Source organism: Sceloporus occidentalis, unplaced genomic scaffold (genome assembly GCF_023333645.1).
Source record: "Sceloporus occidentalis isolate IW3139 unplaced genomic scaffold, rSceOcc1.0.p SCAF_9, whole genome shotgun sequence".
In the NCBI taxonomy this organism is placed as follows: Eukaryota; Metazoa; Chordata; class Lepidosauria; order Squamata; family Phrynosomatidae; genus Sceloporus; species Sceloporus occidentalis.
Genome location: NW_028316989.1, coordinates 33773489 through 33794686, shown reverse-complemented (window position 1 = coordinate 33794686; position 21198 = coordinate 33773489). Strand labels below are relative to the sequence as shown.

Below are 21198 nucleotides of genomic sequence, written 5' to 3'. Positions count from 1 at the left end.
GACCAAGGTTAAAATCCCCACTCAGCTATGGAAACCCACTGAGTCACACTCTCTCAGATGTAGAGGAAGGCAAAGGCAATCCCACTCTGAACAAATCTTCCCATGAAAACCCATGATAGGTTCACCTTAGGATCGCCATAAGTTAGAAAAATCTTGAAGGCACATAACAACAACAACAACAACAACAACAATGCTACAAGTTCCAGCTAGACTGGCTCATCTGTAAACCCATAGAGGAGAAAATATATAGGTCAACATTTTTTGTGATTTGTACAATGGTTGTGTGTCCTATTTTAACCAAAACATGACACTGCCATTAAAGGTAGCTAGAGATCTACAGTAGACTTTCAGCTCTTCTCATCTGTCTTGAAGATGGAGTCCTAAATCCTATTAGTTAGTTCCAACCAAAGTAGATCCATAAAAGTAATTGGTGAATGGTAAATCGACACATAGATGAATCCTATTGATTCAGAGGGCCCTATTCTAGTTTCGTTTAACAGGGTTTCAGGTTAGGGTTGTATAAGCTGAAAGAAATCCTCTGCAGGCCTGAAAAGGATTGAAAGGGAAAACCCAAATAACATAATAGGAACCCCAGAGGCTTGCAAGGGTGCTAATGGCTAAATGAGGGCAAAAAAATTGTTATGGGTCCCCCCAAAATTGGAAGATTGAGCTGACAGTCGGGTGCAGCCTTCCAGAATCCCTCAGCTGGGCCATGTAGCCCCGCAATCCCAAGAAACTGCATACCTCTGGGAAACACTCATTCACACAATGAGTGTAGGGGGCTTGTGGTTGACACAGGAGGTAGTCTACATCAGCAAAGTAGTACATTCCTGCAGCTACCTGAACATATGAAAGGATTTACTGTTTCTTGCTTCCATTGTCAACATGTAAAGTTACACTACATTGATTTTTCTACTATTAAGAAGCTATCTTGGGCCCTGTGCAGACAGGCCATTAAGGCTGGTCTGGGATTGGAGATGAGGTGTTGTGTCCATATGATGCATGCCCCTACTTTGCCCCCATGATGCCATGTGCCGCACCGCACAACGTGTGGCTTTACGCAACTCCTCTGGCACTACATCAACACAACACAGCACCAAAGGAGTGCCGTAAAGCCATGGTGCCATGGCTGTCGCACTCTGGAAAGGCCAGATCAGGGCCAAGGCATGTGGTTGCTACAGCCCCGATCTGGCTGTCAAAGGGGTGGCTGGAGGCTGCCCCTTTGGAGCTGTCTGCACAGCTCCTTATTTAATTTTCTGTCAACAAAGGAGTCTTGGCAATTCAGGTCTGAAGGGCATGGGCTATAGCTGCCAACATCCATGACTATTGGCCATATTGGCTGTGGCTGATAGTATTTGTAGCCCAAAGCATCTAGAGACCACCAGGTTGAAGAAGGCTGACTCTCAAACAGTCTAGGACCCATAAGAAATAGACGTTCTCTCTGTTTTCCCCCCTATATTCTGCTCCATCTTTCTGTCCCACCCATCCACCTTCCATTTCAACACATTTCTCAGCAGCATCAGAACACATTGATGACAAGCTTGAGAAGAGAATATGAAAGATTAATGGAGCTTTGTCTCCAAAGACTGGAAATTAGGGCTGTTCCAGAATTTTAACTTTTCCACCTTCCCTTTGCTGATTTGGCACATTAAATCTTTGAGCAACTTGCTTCTCTGTGCAGTTTTGACCAGGGTGGGAGCTGTACCAGCAAGGAACCTTGTGTAAGAGCCAAAACAAAAAAGTCTGCTGAAAGTTTAGCTCTTCAGCTTCACTTCTGTTAATAGGGTATACATGCTGTTAATCTGGCCCACTATAGAGTCAGGTCTAGTTAGATGACTGAGATCCTACATCAGGGTTGCACAGCATAAATACTGGTAAGTGGAAATACACATTGATTTCGATACCCAAACCTTGTACTGAATGGCAACCTTGCACAAGTGAATGCAGATGCCAGTGTGCATACACATGCATGTTCATCTCTGCTTCATTGGTGGCATTCCAGATGAAATAAGGGACAAGTCTCCCATACCTTTCATTTTTGTGCCAAAGAGGGAATTTCAGCAGGTATTGACCAATGTAACCCTACACACTGGAGAAAAATGTCCCTCTGCTTCTGAAGGGGAACTTGTTCATGTATTGACACGTATTGACACTGACAGGATACTAGCTGAAATGAGTAACAAGTCTGTCTCTACCATCAAGCAAAGTGAGTCAGCCACTTTAGGCAGAAAATGCTGGGAAGTGGTAGCAAAGTTGTGGAAGAGAGCTTTCTCTGCTACATGATCTGTCTGGAGGCTCCCAAAGAGTTAAGTCTGCTGCCTTTGGATGTGGTGAATATTGCTCTCCCACTGCCCATGTTGAACAAATATGCATTGGTCAGTCCAGTTGTTTTTTGTATAGGAAACAGAAGGATATCCCATCTTGTTTCTTACATGCAGCAACACAATCACTCCGACTGGAATAATCATGATTATATATAGATTTTGATGTCTTTTGTTTCCCAAAAGAAGCTCCATAACATTCGTGTTTGGATCTGATCAGTGTTGGTGCAGGAGGAGGAATCTTCTAACACATCACAGTGAAAGACCAACTGTCTATCTAGACCTGCTCATGGGTACAGATAGGAAAACTGTATGCTTTCTTTTCTTGCAAGTTCCATGGAATCATAGAGTTGGAAGAGACAACAAGGCCATCCAGTTGAACCCCATTCTGCCATGCAGGAAGACACAATCAAAGCACCCCCAACTGATGGCTATCCAGCCTCCGCTTAAAAATATCCAGAGAGACTCCACCACTCTCCAAGTCAGCATCTTCCACAGTCAGACAGCTATTGTTTTCAGGAAGTTCTTCCTAAAATTTAGGTGGAATCTCTTTTCTAGTTGCTTGAATCCATTGCTCCATGTCCTAGTTTATTTGGTTTGGGGCCACAGTGCAGAGAAGAAAGTCTAGATTCAGTTTCTTCTGTAGTCCTGAGTCAAATTCTGTGGCCCTGGTTCAAATCAGGCTCCTGTGATATATAGCAAAAGGAGAACATCAGAGGATCAGTCACAAATACCGTACATTTCACTTGCCCAAAGTTGGTGCTACACCATCTAATGGAACCACATTTCTTCCTGCATACCAAGAATGAGCATCTAGTGGCTTTTGAGATGTTATGGACTGTAACTGCCATTGTTGTTGTGTGCCTTCAAGTGATTTCTGACTTATGGAGACCCTAAGATAAATCTATCACAGGGGTTTCTTGGCAAGACCTATTCAGGGGTCCTGGAAAAACTGGATAGGGCTAATGGGAGCTGCCATCCAACATCTGAAGGGCTACAATTTGCCCACTGCTATTTCACTTACCTTATAGCAAGCAGCTAACCATGCATTCCTTCTTTAAGTAGAGAGCCCATTAATAACCCAAAATGGTCATATTATATTTAATCAGTGGAAACTAAAGATTAGCAGAAGGGGACACCAAAACAAACTGTGCATTGGTGCAGAGCCATGCCAGGTAAGACATTTGGGAAGTCATAGTCCACAAAAGTAGTTTTTCAAGGTCTGTGTAGGCCATCCTTTAATTGCATTTAATCCATTCATTTTTGAACTCCAGCAGCGGTGGGGGACTGAACAAGGTTAAACATTTGCCATGCTGTCTGCTATTGACAGAGATGATTTTAGTCTCCAGTAGGTGAGATTTTCAAGACGCTTCCTCTGGAGTCATTGCACTGCTACCGCAAGAGTTCTTATGGTGTAACTTTGATCTCAAAAAGCTTTCATGCATTTCCAGCCAAAGAAAAAAAGTTTAAGGAATTAACGTCAATTTGACTTTTACAGCATGGACATTTTAAAAAATCTCGTTTTACCTCCGCTTCTTTTATAGACAGAATCAAACCAACTGAGGTGCTGATTGAGAAATCACTAAATAAAAAGGCTTTTAAAACAATTTATGGGGCCATAAAAATGAATATGATGAAAGGAGCGGAGATAGATCAAATGAAGCTCATTCGGTGCCCCTAGTAAAGCCAGCCAACAGAATTGAAAGCCAAGGGCACAAAGCTTCCCAGCTGAAACTCTGGTGTGTGTGGCATTCCCTCCATGAACAAGGCTGTTCCCTTTTCTTCTGTTATGAGGAATGCCCTTTGCAAACAAATGGGTTTTTAAAGCATGGGACTTTTCCAGGCAGAAAATAAACTAAGCAAGGGTGATCCTCCTTAGACAAAATCTGTGTATGTCTTTCACTCAGTTCCACCTTGCTTAACCTATTACACTTGACTCAAAGCTGATATGAAATGGGGGAGACTGTTTTGTGAAAAACCTCAGTCACTATACGAACTAACTAACTAAATAAAATTATACACTCACATATTATGGAAATAGTCTGATAGCTGCTGTGAAATTTGGTGAAACCATTTAGCCATTTTGAGTGAGGCAAAAAACATTCCTTTTACTCTGAATGGGCTTTGTGATGTCAGACACTAGCTCTGTGGCTCTGTGGATGAGTAACTATGACGGGTCTTGGGGCCATGTTTCTGCTCTGGGAACCTCCTGAGACCACAGGTGCTGCCAAAAATTCCAAAAAAGAGGGGACAAAATCAGAACCGGTCAAAAGTCCACTTCTGGTGTGAAAAATGTGTGAATGTGTGTGTATGAAAAATGGGGGTTGAATTTTCAACAGGCAATGCTTATGCTGAGAATATTCAACAACAGGGGTCGGAACCATGTAGCCTTTCAAATGTGGTTGTGTAGCATGTCCCATCAACCCTAGCCAATCCAGCCAATGGTGGAAAACGCTGGCAACTGCTGTATCTGTATGTCATCAGCAGGGCTGCAGGGCTGTCAGCATTTTTCTGCAGAAAAGGTATTCCCATTCCAAAGGGTTGGGCAAACCAGTAGTGGTTTGAGTGTTAGATGACAACTCTGAGAAGTTCAAATTCCTAAGTGGCCATACTAACCCACTGAGTGGCCTTGGGCCAGTCACACTCTCTCAGCCTCAGAGGAAGGCAATGACACACCTCCTCTGAAGAACTCCTGCCCAGAAACCCCTGGGATGGGTTGTCTTAAGATCACCACAAACTGGAAATGACTTGAAGGAACACAACAACAACAGCTGAAACTACACATGGGAACATTTCTTTGTATAGCTCTCCTCTCTACCTGCATTCATGGATGTGTCATACACTGCATCTATGCATTCACACTGTCTAACCACCCGAGATGGAAACACTTTGGCCCTCTGCATCCAGATAAGCCAGTGTACCCAACATGCTTCTCCACTGGATGGACTGGCAAAAGCTGATAAGAACTGGAGTTCAAAACATCTGGAGATCAAAACATCAGGTTATCTCAGCCCTGTTCTGCACTATGGATAATGTCAGGTGATTGCACATCCAGCTCTTGATTATTATTTTTCCCACCTTGCTCCTTGCAAACTCAGTAATAAAGTACAGCCTCATTCCTGGAGCACCCAGAACGGGGATACCTGCAATTTCCCATCTGTCCTGTCTCATCTCCTTTGATTACTCTTGTCAATGTTGCTGTCACAGCTGGTGTTTTTTATGGAGCTTTCTCTTCACTGCTGTTTCTTTCCCACCCACCTACCTCTCTTTGGTCTTTTTCTGTCATTACCATCCTCAGTGAGATGTAAAACATGGGCACGTCTCTTCTTAAAGAGTACAAGCCATCCCTTGATGCCCGTTGCATCACCGTGTGCTAACCATGGCGTGGCTCCCCGGTGATAGAAGGGCTTCCCCTTGGATTCTCATTTCATGGGCAGCAAATGAAAGAGCCAGTTGGATAGGCTTTTGCAAGAGCTGAATGCAGGGGAAAAAAGGGGGGGGGGTAGATAGAAACCACCAGGGAGTATTTTCGTTGGAAGGTCTGGAGAGACTGCGTGGTGGTGTCATGTGCCAGCCTTTGTAACTGTGACAGCTTTATTGCAAAGGGGAGGACAAAACAAGATGTCAGAAGCATCTCTTTCTTCTCTGATCCCTCCAGGACCTCATTTAGGAAATTCACTCATTTCTGCTCATTGTTTGCAGCAGCCAGGCAGCACTCCCATCAATGGCAGAGTCTCCCTGGAATCATAACAATGGTTTATTATTGCTTTTTTTTTGGGGGGGGGGGTAGCAGTTGGTGCTTGGGGCCTTAAAATGGCCTTTAGGGTCCAGTGACATCACTAGGGGGGTGCTCGGGGTTGGCTCCAGTCTTTGCTGTCTCAGCTGCGGATGGGAGACAGGATGCTGTCTTCCTTCCCATCCACACCACCATCCCAGGAGATCCATGGGGGTGACACCATGAGTGGTTTTGTCAGTTCCTTCCTTTCAAATATAGCCTGCAGCTCTGGTTTCATAGGCAGTCTCCCATCCATGTACAAACCAGAGCTAACCCTGCTTAGCTTCCAAGACCAGACAGAATCTGGATCCTTTAGGGAATTTTGACTTCTCTTCACTGATTCTTGGGGCAGGAGGACTGAAAAATGGATTTTGTTCCCCAATCCCCCATCCCAACACCTCCTTGTAAAAGAAACCCTCTCCTGGGTATAAAATGACCACAGGGGAGCAAAATGTGGCAAAATTATTCTCTGTTTTCTAGAATACGTGGAGGTATTTGAGGGTCAAAGGCAGCCCTTATGTATCCAACAGGCCACAATTTCCCCACCCTGATATAAACAGAGTTCAGAAAAGTTATTTTCTGGGGACTATGGCTTGCAAATGCAAGTAGATAGTACTTTGGTGTGAAGGTAATGCATTCATGCTGGCCACAAAACCACCAGAGCAGTCATAGAATCATAGAATCATAGAGTTGGAAGAGATCGCAAGGGCCATTCAGTCCAACCCCCTGCCATGCAGGAAATCTCAATCAAAGAATCCCGACAGATGACCATCCAGCCTCTCTTTCAAAATTTCCAAGGAAGCAGACTTCACCACTCTCCATTGAAGGAGTGTGTTCCTCTGTCAAACAGCCCTTACTGTCAGGAAGTTCCTCCTAATGTTGAGGTGGAATCTCTTTTCCTGGAGCTTGCATCCATTGTTCCTGGTCCTAGTCTCTGGAGCAGCAGAGCCCCAGACAACACTGGCTCTTCGGCTTAGAAATGGAGATGAGCACTACCCCCTACAGTAGTTTATGACTAGGCATTCATGTCATGGGGCTACCTTTACCTTTACCTTTACCGCTTCCAGAAACCCAGCATCAATACCAGTCAGAAGATTCTAGGCCCAGAATTCCATAACCTGTGGATATGGAAGAGTATGCCTTTGGGGGGATGTTGCAGGAGGAATGATTTGATACCTTCTTGCACAACCTCCGCTCCCATACAGAGAGGAGGCAGATATGAAACACCAGAGTGCACTGCCACACTCATTTAGCTTGAAAAACATCTGGCTGCCTTTCTGCTGCTGGAAGAAGGAAACTGATGAAGTTCTTTGAGGTCTCCAGCAACTTAAGTCACTGATGATCTGGGAGGATGACTTTTATGTTTCAATTCCCAATGTTTCCTATTCCTATTTGTTTTTCTGTCTTGTATGTCACTATTCTAAAAAAAATAAAATTTATATTAATAATAATGATAACCAACCTTCTCCCTAGTATTTAAAGTGGAAGGAGAAGAATTAGGAGAGAAGATTAGATTTTGTTAGCTGGGAAGCATTACAGTTTGATTGGTCAGGGTTTGCATAGATCCTTCTTCCAAAAGGTGGAGGGCACAAGCTTCTTCAACCATCTCCCATTAATGCATCTTCCAGAGTGTTGCTGGGTATGTAAACTTTAAATAGATGGCTTGACGGTGAAGAACTGAGTCTTTCATACATCTCTTTGATGGGGTAGTTTTAAAAAAAAAACAGGGAAAAAATAGGGGGAGGCAAGGAACACTCACAAACCTTCATCTGGAAAAGATGGACGAGGCTGTCAGGGACACTAAAAGAGTTATTATGAAGATGCTAGATTCAGGAACCTGTACGCCTGCAGTAAGAAGCCAGGCATCACCACTGCCCCTTTTCTATATGACAGAAATCAAATTCTGTCTTGTCCATGACCAGCAGGTGCAGCTGGCTCCTTCTGCATTTCAGTAAATTTGCTCTGAGTTCTGCTCCAGACTTCACAATTTGTTACCTAAGAAGATGATCCCTGTTGCCCAAACTAACTTCCTCACCTTGGATAGTTTCATTTAAGGCTACAGAGGAGATACCCAAAGTACTGAAATCTATTTTCTAAGTAGGTTTAGCTGTTACCACCCTGCTAGCTGGATATGGGGTTTCATATTTTGGTATTTGACACCTAGTGTTCAACATGTTTTGGAAAGCCAGGATGACCATGGGAACTAGACAAAGGATCACATTAACACATTAGCAAGACCTAGATGTCACTGTAAATGGGTCTATCCTCTCCTGGGCTCTTAATAGAGAGCAAGTAAGCCACATCACAGAGCAGTAAAGAACCATGGTCCAAAACACATTGCTGAAATAATATAGTTTGAAACCACTTTAACTGCCCTATCTCAGTGTTAGGGAATCTTAGAAATTGTAGTATGTTGTGGTACCAGAGCTCTCTGACAGAGAAGGCTAAATGCCTCACAAAACTACATCTTCCAGAATTCTCTAGCTGTGGGCCAAAGCAGTGTATTCCTGCATGGAAGGGGGTTAAACTGGATGGCTCTCATAGCTTCTTTCAATTCTAGGATTCTAGGACCCTCCAGAAGTATATCCTGACCAAGAGTGATGGATGTTGTAGTCCAGCACATCTGAACAGGCCCATAGATGAAAAAGGCAAAGCCACTGTGTTTTTCCTCCATGGATGGCATCTTATTGGGTCATGCCACCATAGCTATGTCAGTAAGAAACTTGACCAGATATTTATTGTTATAATGTGAAGTCGAAGGCATTCATGGCTGGCATCCATAGTTTTTTGTGGGTTTTTCGGGCTAGAACACAGCCCCATAGCCCAAAAACCCACAAAAAACTATTCATTGTTATAGTGTGCATATCATTTGCAACCCAGTGGGCACAATACTTGTGCAGTCACTGGGGATCTGCCAGCCTCTCCGGTTTTGCTTTCTTGACATGAAAGCATTGCTAGGGAAGTGCATTACTTTTCCATTAAAAATGCATTTTTGACTGGATCAGTTTCATAGCAGGTAATTAACCAATGTCGCCTCCTCCATTAACTGTCCCCAGAGTTTGAAAGGGTTTTCTACTTTTGCTCCTTCTGCTTCTTTGCCTTTTGTACACACACACACAGCTCCATTTCATTCCTTTCCAATCCATTTGGAATGTATTTCTATTTCTTTAGCCAAGGGGAGTCTCCTTGTATTTTCCACAGTTGCTGAAAATTAGCACAGCTCCAGTACCGAAGCAGAATCCTCAACAGATTTGGCAACCGAAAGGGGGATTGCAAATGTTAATACCTCACTACAGCCCTCTGATTATAGGTGACATTGACACTAATATCTAAGGCAGAAGTGGGATCAAATGGTGCTCCAGCAATTGCTGGATTGTAAATCCAGTCATCCCCAGTCAGCACAGCCAGTAGGGAGTAGGGATGGAGAGGATATTAAAAAATACTTTCAAAAATGGTCAAAAATGTGCATTGTATGTGTCAGGAACTCTCGATGAAGAAAATCATAGACTGAAGCATATCTTCGCAGTTTGCAAAACATGGGGGCTTTGCATAGAAAGCACCATTTTCTGTGCAAGAAATAACCCTTTCTGTATAAAATGCTGCTTCCTGTGCAAAAAATGATGGAAGAATAAAAACTTACAAATTTTGTGCAGAATACATCCCCCTCTACAGCATTTTCAGAGTGGTGAAAAACATACTCTGCAGAGAAAATAATAGTTGGAATCCTGTATCTGCTTACACTTAACTAAGTGCTTAACTAAAGTAATTTCTCCTGTCTCAACTGCTCCAAACTTGACGAAACATCACTATCATCAAAACTGTAACATAGACCGCACCTACCCTGAGTTAAAGCAGCTTGACATTGCTTTAACTGCCATGGCTCAGTGCTATTCCTGGGATTCCATGGGATGGAGCCATGACAATTAAAGCTATGTCAAACTGCATTAGTTCTGCAATATGGCAGCAGCTATAGTAGTGATTGTGAACATGGAACACCTACATAGTGATCATGAATACAAAAAACTTACCTAACCAATCACTACTTAGTCATGATTTTGACATTATTTGCCATGATCATAACTCACCCAACCCTCTTTACCAGGCATCAGCTGCACTGGAAGAAGAAGGTCTATTCTACTTATGATCAGAGCATGGCTGAAGAATGTTCCTGTCAAGTCTGGAAAGATCAGACCAGGAGAAGTTACTTTAAGTGTTTAGTTAAGTATAAACTGATACAGGATTTCAGACAATACTTCTTTGCAAAAGTGTTGGCTGCTGCAAACCGTCTCCTAAAACTGCACAATTTCCAAATACTTTCTCCCAACGGGAAAAGAAAATTGCTAAAATTAATTGTTGCTTCCTTCAAGTACAGAATTAGTGAAGAATAATTCCTTAGCAGAGAGGAGTACAGGCAGCTGTAATCCAGTAATGTTTCATGGGCCATATGTTCCTCTATTCCTAACTGGAGGCAAGCAGATATCCACAGATATTTCTCCAACCCAGGAAACATGCCTGCAGAAATAACATTGCCTACCCACTTCTGAGAGGCTTATGGGGCCTGACCCTCATCAAGGCATAGAAAGAATATTTACTGATGTTCCTGGTAGTATCATTGTCTTTCCAATACTCAAGAAACCTCTGACAAGGAGAGTACAGCAGTGATGAAAATCCTTTGTACTTTGAGAGGGTTTTCACAGAAATAGACTAGGCAGAAATACACATTTTTCTGCACGCACACACATACACACACAAAACCCATTACTTTGGTTTCATTTGGTTTGTTCTTTATATTGTCCTTCATAGAAAACAATATCTGGATGTTTCCCTGCATCAATGGTTGAACATTTTCCTCTGATGTGGATGGTCACGGCTGCAGAAGCATATGGTCCATTCCAGGTTGTTGAAGCAGAGCTTTACATAGGTTGCAATTGTGTGTGCAGAGCCACATGTAAATGCATGCATGTTCAGATGCATTTGAGTATTCGACACAAAAAAAATGGATGTTGAGTGCCTTCAGGCCTTTTCCAATTTATGGAAATCCTATTGCAGGGGGGGGGGGGGGTTGGCAAGATTTGTTCAGGAGGAGTTTGCCTTTGTCTTCCTCTGAGACTGAGAGAGTCTGACTTGCCCATGCTCACCCCGTGGGTTTCACTGTCTAAGCAGAGATCCAAACCCTGGTTTCCAGAGTCATAGTACAATGTTCAAACCACTACACCATGCTGGTATTATAACATAATCAGGTCCCTGCACGGATAATCTAGCATAATGGTTCCACCACTACATTGTGCTATGTGATGTATCTGTGCATCCTGGAGAGTGAAAGGCTGTCCCCATAGCCAGATGCAAAGAGATTACACCAACCACCCAGGTGTCAGCAGCTGAGTTTGACTATGTTGTGGTGGCTTGAGTGTTGGACTATATCTCTGGAAATCAGGGTCCAATGCCCCACACAGCCAATGGTACCCACTGGGTAACCTTGGGCAAGTCACACAATCTCAGTCCCAGAAAACCCCTTGACAGCTACAGCTTAGGGTTCCCATAAGTCAGCAATGACTTGAAGGCACACAACCAAACAGGGGACATAGCCAGATGCTTGTAGAACACACTAAGTATGGAATGGCTGTGCAGAGCCTTCCACAGCTCTGTGGTAAATCATGGGGGTGTTTTGGTTGCTGCAGGGGAGGAAGGGAATAGTAATCTCCACAGCAACCAAAAGCAGACATATGCAGACATAATGGTAATGCATGCTTCCATGTGCCATCAACAGGATACCAATCTCAATCTGTAAATTATGCAGACAGCCTTGTTGTGGGAACCCAGCCAGTATGTTTTGCAGAGAACACTATTTTGTGGGCAGGAAACATTTTCTGCATGCATGCAAAATACATACCAAAAGCAGGTGCAGTCCATCCATGCAGTTCTATGTCCATTTCTAGTGTGTATCTTTTTTTGGATGGGAAGCAAGGACCTATCCCCTAGCCTTTTGCTACACACACACCTGGTGTTGCTCACCAGTGAAGAAGGGAGACAGCAGGGGGGGGCAAGTCAGACACTGAAGAACCAGTGTCCTAGTCCTCCATTAAAAAAGAGAGATACTGTACTTATGTCAGCACATGTCACTAACAGGATTCCAACTATGGTCTGTGTGCAGGAAGAACACATGCATTTTCTGTACAGAACAATTCCACCAAAAGACTTTGTGAAATGGGAATAGCTCTCAAAAACTGCACATTGTCTCCAGCACTGGGGAGAATACCATAGGAACTATTCCTCTTTGTATGCCAAGGTGAAAAATGCAAAGATTTACAACCTGACCTTGATCTTAGAGCAAGTCTGCTGGAGCCTCCTCTGGAAGGGAGGTATGGTTTGCTCCAGTGCTTTCATATATCTCCATAAAGGGCTCTGAGAAAGAGAAAACTGATAGCGCTGATTGCATCCCAGGCAGAATAGTAGACCTGAGGAACAAGATGTAGGTATCAGCATGTATTAGGAGAAGTCTATGATATGCAAATGTGCAACTTGTATTTGGAGGGGGAGTCAGTGGCAGACCCCACCCCCCACGCAAAAATCAATGCACAACGGGGCCATTCAGACTACTTTTTACCCTGAATCAGCACCCGGACTAACCACGGGAAGTTCATATTAGCCTCGGTTCTTCCACAAGTGAAAACGAGGCTTTCACACCCATTCAGGGGCAAATGCTCCTTGGCGCAGGTCTTTTGAAAGCAGAGTAAAAGCTGTATCTTTTGAGAAAAACCATGTCCGGCAAATATGAACTTGTCCCCGATCAAGTTCAGGGGAGGGATTTAGGTCAGAGGGAAGGCAGAGGGCGAAACATGCCTCCCCTTCATTAGGGCGAAGAAGGAGGAGGAGGAGGAGGAGGAGGAAGGAGCGGGGGAGAAGGAGGAGGTCATGAAGGACAGAATCGTGAAGGAGGAGGAAGAAGGAGCAGGGCGAAGGGTCAAGTTCAGGGGAGGGGATTAGGTCAGAGGGAGGGCAGGGAATGGAACATGCCTTTGCTCTCACAGGCAGCTCTCTCTCTCTCTCTCTCTCTCTCTCTCTTTCTCTCTCTCTTCTTTTTTTATATTTTTATTTTGACAGACTATGCGAATACTTTTTTTACAGGTAGATACATATATAGATAGAATGTGTCTGCTTGTGCTACATTTCCCTTTCATTAGCTTGCTCCCCTCACTTTGCAAGAGGCTTTTTTTCTAAATTATTTTTTATATGTGAATGCTACAATGCGAATGTTACAAATGTTTCCCTTTCAATTTGGCAAATTGATACAGAATGCTTTTGCTACTGTATGTGTCTGTAAGGAATTCTGGGGTGGCTGAGGAAAAGCAAAGGATGCAGAGATGGCATTCTGAAGTGAGGAATTAATTTATTATTGTTGTTGTTGTTGTTGTTGTTGTATGTGTATGAGGCATTCTAGGGTCACAAGGAGGGAGGATGCAGAGATGGCATTAGATTGCATTTTGGGGTTGAAAACGGAGGCAGAGGAAGATCCATAATCTGTAGTGACCCAAATACAACTTACACCTGGAGGTTTTTAAATTTGACAAAATATGCACACACTGCCACCAGTTGTTGTTTTTTTTAAAGGAGGGAGGAAGCATGCGTCCGGTTGCCCAATTGCTGTAGGAAACGTCACCTTTGACGAAAGTAGAACTGATTTTGATTGACAGCAAAGAAGCCTTCTTTTAAACCGGTACCTGCAAATGTGAACACTTGTAAATAATAATAATAATAATAATAATAATAATAATAATACGTTTTATTTGTATTTTCCACTTCTCCCGATAGATCGAAGTGGGATTACAATCAGGATATATAATACAACAATACAGATACAAATGCAGTTACAAACAATTCCAGTAACAATTATTAAAAACAAAGTATAAAAACAATCATCTGTCTAAAAACATGCAATATGCAATCCTAAATAGCATCTTGAGGTAGGCTCCTGTTTGGGAATGATATTCTATTATAGAGAGCTGCAGTGGCATTCAGGGTTAAATTACCCCGATTAAGATAAATGATTAGTGGGCACTTGCTTCCGGAGAGAGGGACCCAGATCTGCCCAGTTCTATCCAGGGTAAATGGGCCAGTGGGAATGGGGCCAACGTGAGCAAAGAATGTTGCTTCACAGTTGTGGGAAGTGAAAAAAGGAATTGAAAAAAATCTAGCCTGCAACATCTTGTTGAAGGCCCTAGTTGCTGTGCATATTTCTATTCTTGTAAGTTGCTTTAGGGATTATTATGAAAGATCAAGACATTAATCAGAGGTGGTTGGCTGTTCAGTCTATGCTGCAGAATTAATGCAGTTTGATACCACTTTAACTGCCGTGGCTCAGTGCTATGGAACTCTTCAGTTTCTAGTTTTGTGAAATAGTTAGCTTTCTCTCTTAGAGAGCTTAGGTGCCACAACAAACAACAAATCCTAGAATTCCATAGGCTGAAGTTTGCTGGGAAACTTTGGGTCAGCCACTGTCTCTGCTTAACCAAACTCACAGGTTTGCCATAAGGATAAAATGTGAGAGCGCAAAACAACCTGAGTGGTAAATATATGCAGGTTGAGTCTCCAAAATTGCAAAATCCAAAATACTCAAAGATCTTTTTTATGGGTAGCTGAGACAGTGGTCCCTTTGCTTTCTGACGTTTCAGTGTGTGCAAACGTTGTTTCATGCAGAAAGTTATTGAAAATATAATACATCAAATTAGCTTCAGGCTATATGTATAAGATGTATGCAAACCATCTATGAATTTCATGTTTAGACACAGACCCCATTTCCAAGATATTATGTCGATGTAAGTGTTCCAAAATCCCAAACACTTCTGTACCCAAGCATTTTGGATAAAGAAGACCCAACGTGTGGAATAAATACATAAATTGATGAGGTACCCCTCATCATTGACTGAGTAAGAATTGTGTATTCCTGCATGACAGGGGATTGAATTTCTTGTCCCTTCCATCTATAACTCCCTATGATTCTATGAATTCACCACCTTGTTTGATTTCCATGAACAAAGAGAAGGTGACCTAAGGCTTTAAGAAGGTAAACACTTAGCATCATGGGTTGTAATCTTACCAATGATCTCTAAATGCCCCTCTGCCTTGAAAGAATATCCTTTCTTCTACAAATCCATATTTCTACTTGTGACCTCATGCTTCTGTGACCTCATGACACTATGGTAACCAATTTTGGTTCTGGGAGAAACAACAATAGTCAGATTCATCTCTCTCTCTCTCTCTCTTTCTCTATGAAGTTTGCTCATTTGATGGAGAAGGAGGCAAGAAAGAGGAGGTCAAGTGAGACTTCTGCTCCCCTAAGAGTGTAAAAGGATCTTGTTCAGTTTTGATCGATACCAAAATATCCTTTTTTGTGATCGTTGCACAATGAGGAAGGGGATGGTGAGAGAACAATTTCAAAGCCCCGAGTCTTCTGAAGAGCATTTTACAAGACTCAGAGCGTCAATCTCGACTATACTGGTACGTATCCCTCTGTTGGAAGCCTCACAAGGGATGGTTGAAAGAGATGGTTATGTTTAGCGTCAGGAAGAGACGATTAAGGGGAGACATGATAACTATCTTCAGATATCTGAAGGGCCGTCACACAAAAGATGGAGCCGATTTGTTCTCTGTTGCTCCAGAGGGCTGGGCAGGAATCAATGGATAGAAATTGCACCCATTGGAGATTTTGGCAGCACATGAAGAGAAAACCCTAACAGTAAGAGCTGTTTAAATGTGCTTCATAAGGCTGTGCGCTTCCCTTTACTTGAGGTAGTTAGGAAAAAGCTTGACAATGTTATTTTTGTAGTTCTCTTTCACAGCTCACAGTGATGGTACTTCAATACCGCATTAAATTGTCAGGGCTCCATCCTATAAAATCCTGGGATTGTAAATTCTGTGATGTATTTAAGAGTCTCTGCCAGAGAGAATTCTGAAATCCCAAATATTCCAAAATCTCAAATTGCCCACAAGGGTGGTTGAGACAGTGGCAATACTGCTTTCGGATAGTTCAGTATACAAGAATTTTGTTTCACGCAGAAAATTTATTTTAAAATATTGTGCATAAAATTACCTACAGTTATGTGTATGAGATGTATATGAAACATGAATGAATTTCATACTTAGCTTGGGTCCCATCTCCAAGACAGCTCATTATATATATGCAAATAGTCCAAAATGCAAAAAGTGCTGATATACAAAATACTTCTGACCCCAAGAATTTCAGATAAGGAAGACCTGTAGTGAGAAAGGGCCCATAGTGGGTAATGTACAATCCATAATGTTGTTACATTTCAGCTGTAATGAATACCCTCAACTCTGTGGTGGGCAAAGTGCACCCCTGAGAATGGGGTGTGTGGGTTTTGTATTTGTTGTTTGTTTCTTTGTTGTTGTTGGTCTCTAAGCCCAAACAATGTCCCCTGATGCTGCTCCAGAGCAGACAAAACTTAAAACATAGAAAGTGTTTTTAAGCAACAGCAATATTTGCAGGGAGGGTATTATAAGGCACTCCAAATCCTCCAAGTCATCCCCACACAAAACTGGAAATGAGTGTCTGATCACTCTGAGTTTTGGATTGTTTTCCCCATTCTTTTGCATTTTCCAGGCCCTGTGTAGCCCACTGTTTAATATATACCATGTATACTTGACTATACGTCAACCTCATGTATAAGTGGAGGGGAGGTTTGTGGACCAAAATTATGGATTTTGATATGACCCATGGCTAAGTCGAGGGTAAAACTTAGGGGCATGAAACAAAGAATGTAAAGGATGAAGCAAAGGAAAACAATGCCAAAGAACTTACAAAATTCCAGCTGGCATAACTATTTGTGGTCACCCTAAAGACTGGATGCATGAGAAGTGCTTCTTTTATGCGCTCCTAAGATGGAATAAGCTCTCAGTTTTTTGCCACTCTTCTCACAGAAGAGAATGGTTTCTTTTTCTACTTATATTGACCTGTGGATGAGTCAATCAAGGTTTTTAAGGTCCATTTTCTCATCCATCCAGTCTTTAGGGCAACCACAAACTTGAGTATATACAGTAAATGTTCTTGTTCAGAACATTTGACTTGTTTATTTTCATACATTTATTACTCTGGTCATTTGTATTATGGTTTCTAGTCTGATCCATAGCAGGTTGTTTGTTGTTGTTGTTGTTGTTGTTGTTGTCAACGCCAAGACTGAGGGAACCTATCTGAGGAAGACTGGCCATTTCTAGTTGTATTTCTATTTTGTGAGTATATACTGTCAGTGGGAAAAACCAACCAACCAAAAAAGCAAGTCATTGAATGATGCCTACCTACCAATGCACTACTCTTAAAGCAATGAGCAATGAGTAATGGGTTACATAATGTGTGGCACCAATAAATTACTTCTGAAAAATAACATTCCATGTTCCAGGTCTCCAAACCTCAGTTCCCAGGGTGAGCATGATCTCCAGGACTTCTCTTGTTTCTTCATTCTCAGTATACATCTGCCTTCCCAAAGAACTGTTTTGGCTCCAGATGATGGACCTCAGGGTTCTAGTGAAAAACAAAATGGCCCCCAATAGCTACTGGTCACTTGAACCAGGTTCTATCCTCCAATAGTCTGCTATTCCTAGTTGGGAGGACTGCAGTTGGGGACCTCAATGGTGTCAAATGAGAGGTCAGTGCCAATGGGACACCTCTCCTTTCTTCTCATTTTCACACCTCCTGTTTGAAATCCTTGGGAATCCCTTTTGCAGGAAGGCAATAAAAGCAGTTTATTGACAGCAATGGATGCAACTCTCTCACTATGTGCATTAGCCCATTCTCCTTTTTCACTCTGACATACTTCTCCCCCCCCCCCCCCACCTTGCAACTAAAAGAAATTCTTGTGCCTTGAAATTGAATCCCATTATTTCTTTTTCGATTCCGTGGGCTGCAGGCCTTCTGTGATTCTAATGAGATTTGCTTAAATGGGCCCTCCACCTGATCTCATCGATGCGATTTCCCCGAGTTCCTCTCATCCAGTTGTTTGTAACTAATTATACATTCCATCTTGCCAAGCTTTTGTAACTCGATCGAATGTACAAATATCTCACCGCTCAAGTTTCCCAATTGGAAAATTCAATGTTTTAGAGAGGGGGGAAGAGAGATTGAGAAGCAGAGTCACTGCATGACTCTGCAGCAGACTTTTCATAGGATTCTGTAGCCTTATGTAGAAAGTGGTTCAAGCCATTTAGAGAGAATGAAGTAGCCAATGGCTAACAGTCCTGTTGGCTTTTTGTGACCCAGCTGTGAACTGACCATTGAGAAAAGACCAAAAGCCTGCCCAACTTTAAGATCATCAACTGGTGGCTTTCTCTCCGCCCTGCCACACCACAGCTGAGTTTGGTGAGGACACAGGAGAGAACCTTCTTGGTGGCTGCTACTAAGGGTCCATCTACACTGTAGAAATAATACAGTTTGACAACATTTAACAGCCAAGGCTCCATCCTACAGAACCCTGGGACTTGTAGTTTTGTAGACAGCCAGTGTGACTTAGTGGTTTGAGTGTTGGACTATGACACTGGAGACCAGGATTCAATTCCCAGCTTGGCCATGGAAACCTTGGACAACTCACACATTCTCATCCTCAGAGGAAGGTAATGACAAACCCCATCTGAACAAATATTGACAAGAAAACCCCATGATAGATTCGCCTTAGGATCATCAAGCATCAGAAACAACTTGAAGACACACAACAGTGACAGAGGCACTAGCACTCTTTGGGAGAGAAGGCTAAGGACCTTGTAAAACTACAAATCTCGGGATTCCATAGGATGGAGCTACAGCACTTAAAGTAGTGTCAAACTGCATTATTTCTACCTTGTAGGTGCATCCTAAGTTGCGGACAACTCTCCCATGGGAGGCTTCCTTGGTCCCCTTTCTGCTCTCTTTCTGCCAGCAGTCAAAAACCTTTCTATCCTTTGACTGTTAATCTGCTATGGCAGAAGGATCTTTTAAAGGGGTATGTTTTGCTTGTAGCCTTTTTAATATGTTCTAATGTGTTCTGATTTAGTCTTTTAATTTAGAGTCTTTAGTGTTTAGTGTGCTTAATAAAATGGGTTCAGTGGCTTTTAATGGAATAGGTTTAATTAGTTTTAAAAAAAAACCTGTATTAATAGGTTTTAGCTGTAGTTTATTTTGATTTGTTGTGGGCCACCTTGGTCCCATACTGCAAGAAAGGTGGAATATAAATGAAACAAATCACAATTAGCTAGTAGATGCCTACAGTAGCAATGGCAGTTCCTCCACTGTCTCCTCTGAATTACCATCCTTTCTTCACCTATTCTTTGAGGACAAGGTTATGCATTTCACCCATACACCTAAACTGCCTTGCCCCCTCAGATGAATGCTTTCCCATGCCACTGTTGAAACAAAATCCAGCTGGCAGCCTAGTCACTTTCTGTCCAAGGAATGGAACAGGATGCAAACTTGTCCCTTGCTTCAGGTAGCAAAACGTCTTGTGCCATCACTGCTAATGGCCTAGGTCCTACATCAAGGAGCCCGAGGATAATGTTACACTTACTCCATTATGTGGTGGTTGTGCAAAGCCACTTTGATAGTGAATTGCAACACTGCACATATATGCAACCAAATGTTTATGCCTATCTGCATGCACAGTGCACATTCATGCGGGCAATCTACAGCGCACATCTGCATACACAATATACAATGCACAAATACCTGTAGACCCCACTCCCAAAATAGGTCTAGCTCCTTGGATAGCTCTTGTAAAGTTCTGAGTAAAACCCAAAGCAGAGTCATACCCAACTGACACTGGAGCCATCATCTACCACTGTCTGTCTGCTTCACTGTCTGTTTGGCAAGAAAGATATGTTCTGTGGGGCCACATTCAGTCATTCAAAACCATAAACATTAATCCACAACAGTTATGATATCATAAATCCATTTTACAATCTCATAATTGTTGAACACAATGCCAACCTGGGTCTTCCCATTCAGGATCTTGGTCTTGTTTTTTCTGCAAAGAAAACTTGTTTCTTGTAGAGGGAACAGTGTGTTTTTGCATAGCAAACGCTGTTCCCTATGCTGGAAATATGTTTTCTTGTCAATAGCAATCAGGAACTATGCAAAAATATTTGTTGTTCTTATCCAGCCAGGAAAATACAGCAGGAATTATTCATACTTGCCCATGAGGACTAATAACCCAAGAATCAACATCCCTAATTTTGATTCCATGAGGGATCAACCTGATGAGGCATCATCAAGTTGATCTGCAAGTTTTGTGATCCTTGTAGGGAAAATGTTCTTACAGAACAGGAATGAGGAAACTTTGGCTCTGCAAATGTTTTGGATTATAGCTCCAGAGAGCCCTAGCCAATATGGCCAATGGGAGGTCTTGTAGTCTAAAATATCTGCAGGGCCAAAAGCTCCCACCTCACTATACAAATCTCATTCAGTGCCCAAAGCAATATTTTACAGTGTCCAAGCACTCTCTGTTTGAAATTGGAATTGGCCTGTAGAGAAATCCAAACTTCAGATTGATGTAGCAATATGGATTCAGCTCAGTCTCCAGCTCCTCTCTCCATGGGTTGCGTTCCAGTTCACTACAACCCTTTGACTTCATTTCCAGGGAATGAAGAAGTTGCCGATTGACAGTACTGAATGGGAAAGTTATTTTGACGAGAGCGGCCAGTTGTGCAAATCCCGAGACTACGTTGCAGCCCAGATACTGGACAGGGTGAGTGAGAATCATGAAAATGGCAAGCCTGAAAACAGCCACCTTGGAGCTGGTGTCCAGAAGGCAACATTTCCAGGATCTGGGAAAAAAGAACAGGATTTTTGTGCTATGTGCAGGTGGGTGGGGAGGGGGGGAGTGGAATCATTATGCGAGTATAAAATCCAACATCGTTAACCTATTACAGTTAAACATGTCTACTTTTATCGCAGGCTTCCTCAAACTAGTAGGAAATGTTGGACAGCAATCTCTATCTGCCCCAATCAGCATAGCAATAGTCCAAAGGAGTAGGAATTGTAGTCCAACAACACATAGGAGAGGTACAGTTTCCCCAATTTTGACCCTTCTGTCTCACACCTAACTGAACAACTGTAAAGGGGATCTC

General features: G+C 42.6%; 1 protein-coding gene across 1 annotated transcript in view; it reads left to right on the top strand.

The window, feature by feature from the left end:
- The first annotated feature begins 15498 nt into the window (after positions 1 to 15498).
- TBC1D21 (TBC1 domain family member 21) overlaps positions 15499 to 21198 on the top strand; it is a 31114-nt gene continuing 25414 nt past the window's right edge. Inside the window, exons 1-2 of the mRNA XM_089538293.1 lie at positions 15499 to 15591; positions 20709 to 20816. Coding sequence (XP_089394419.1) covers positions 15499 to 15591; positions 20709 to 20816 — 201 coding nt within the window. The remainder of the gene's footprint in view (positions 15592 to 20708; positions 20817 to 21198) is intronic.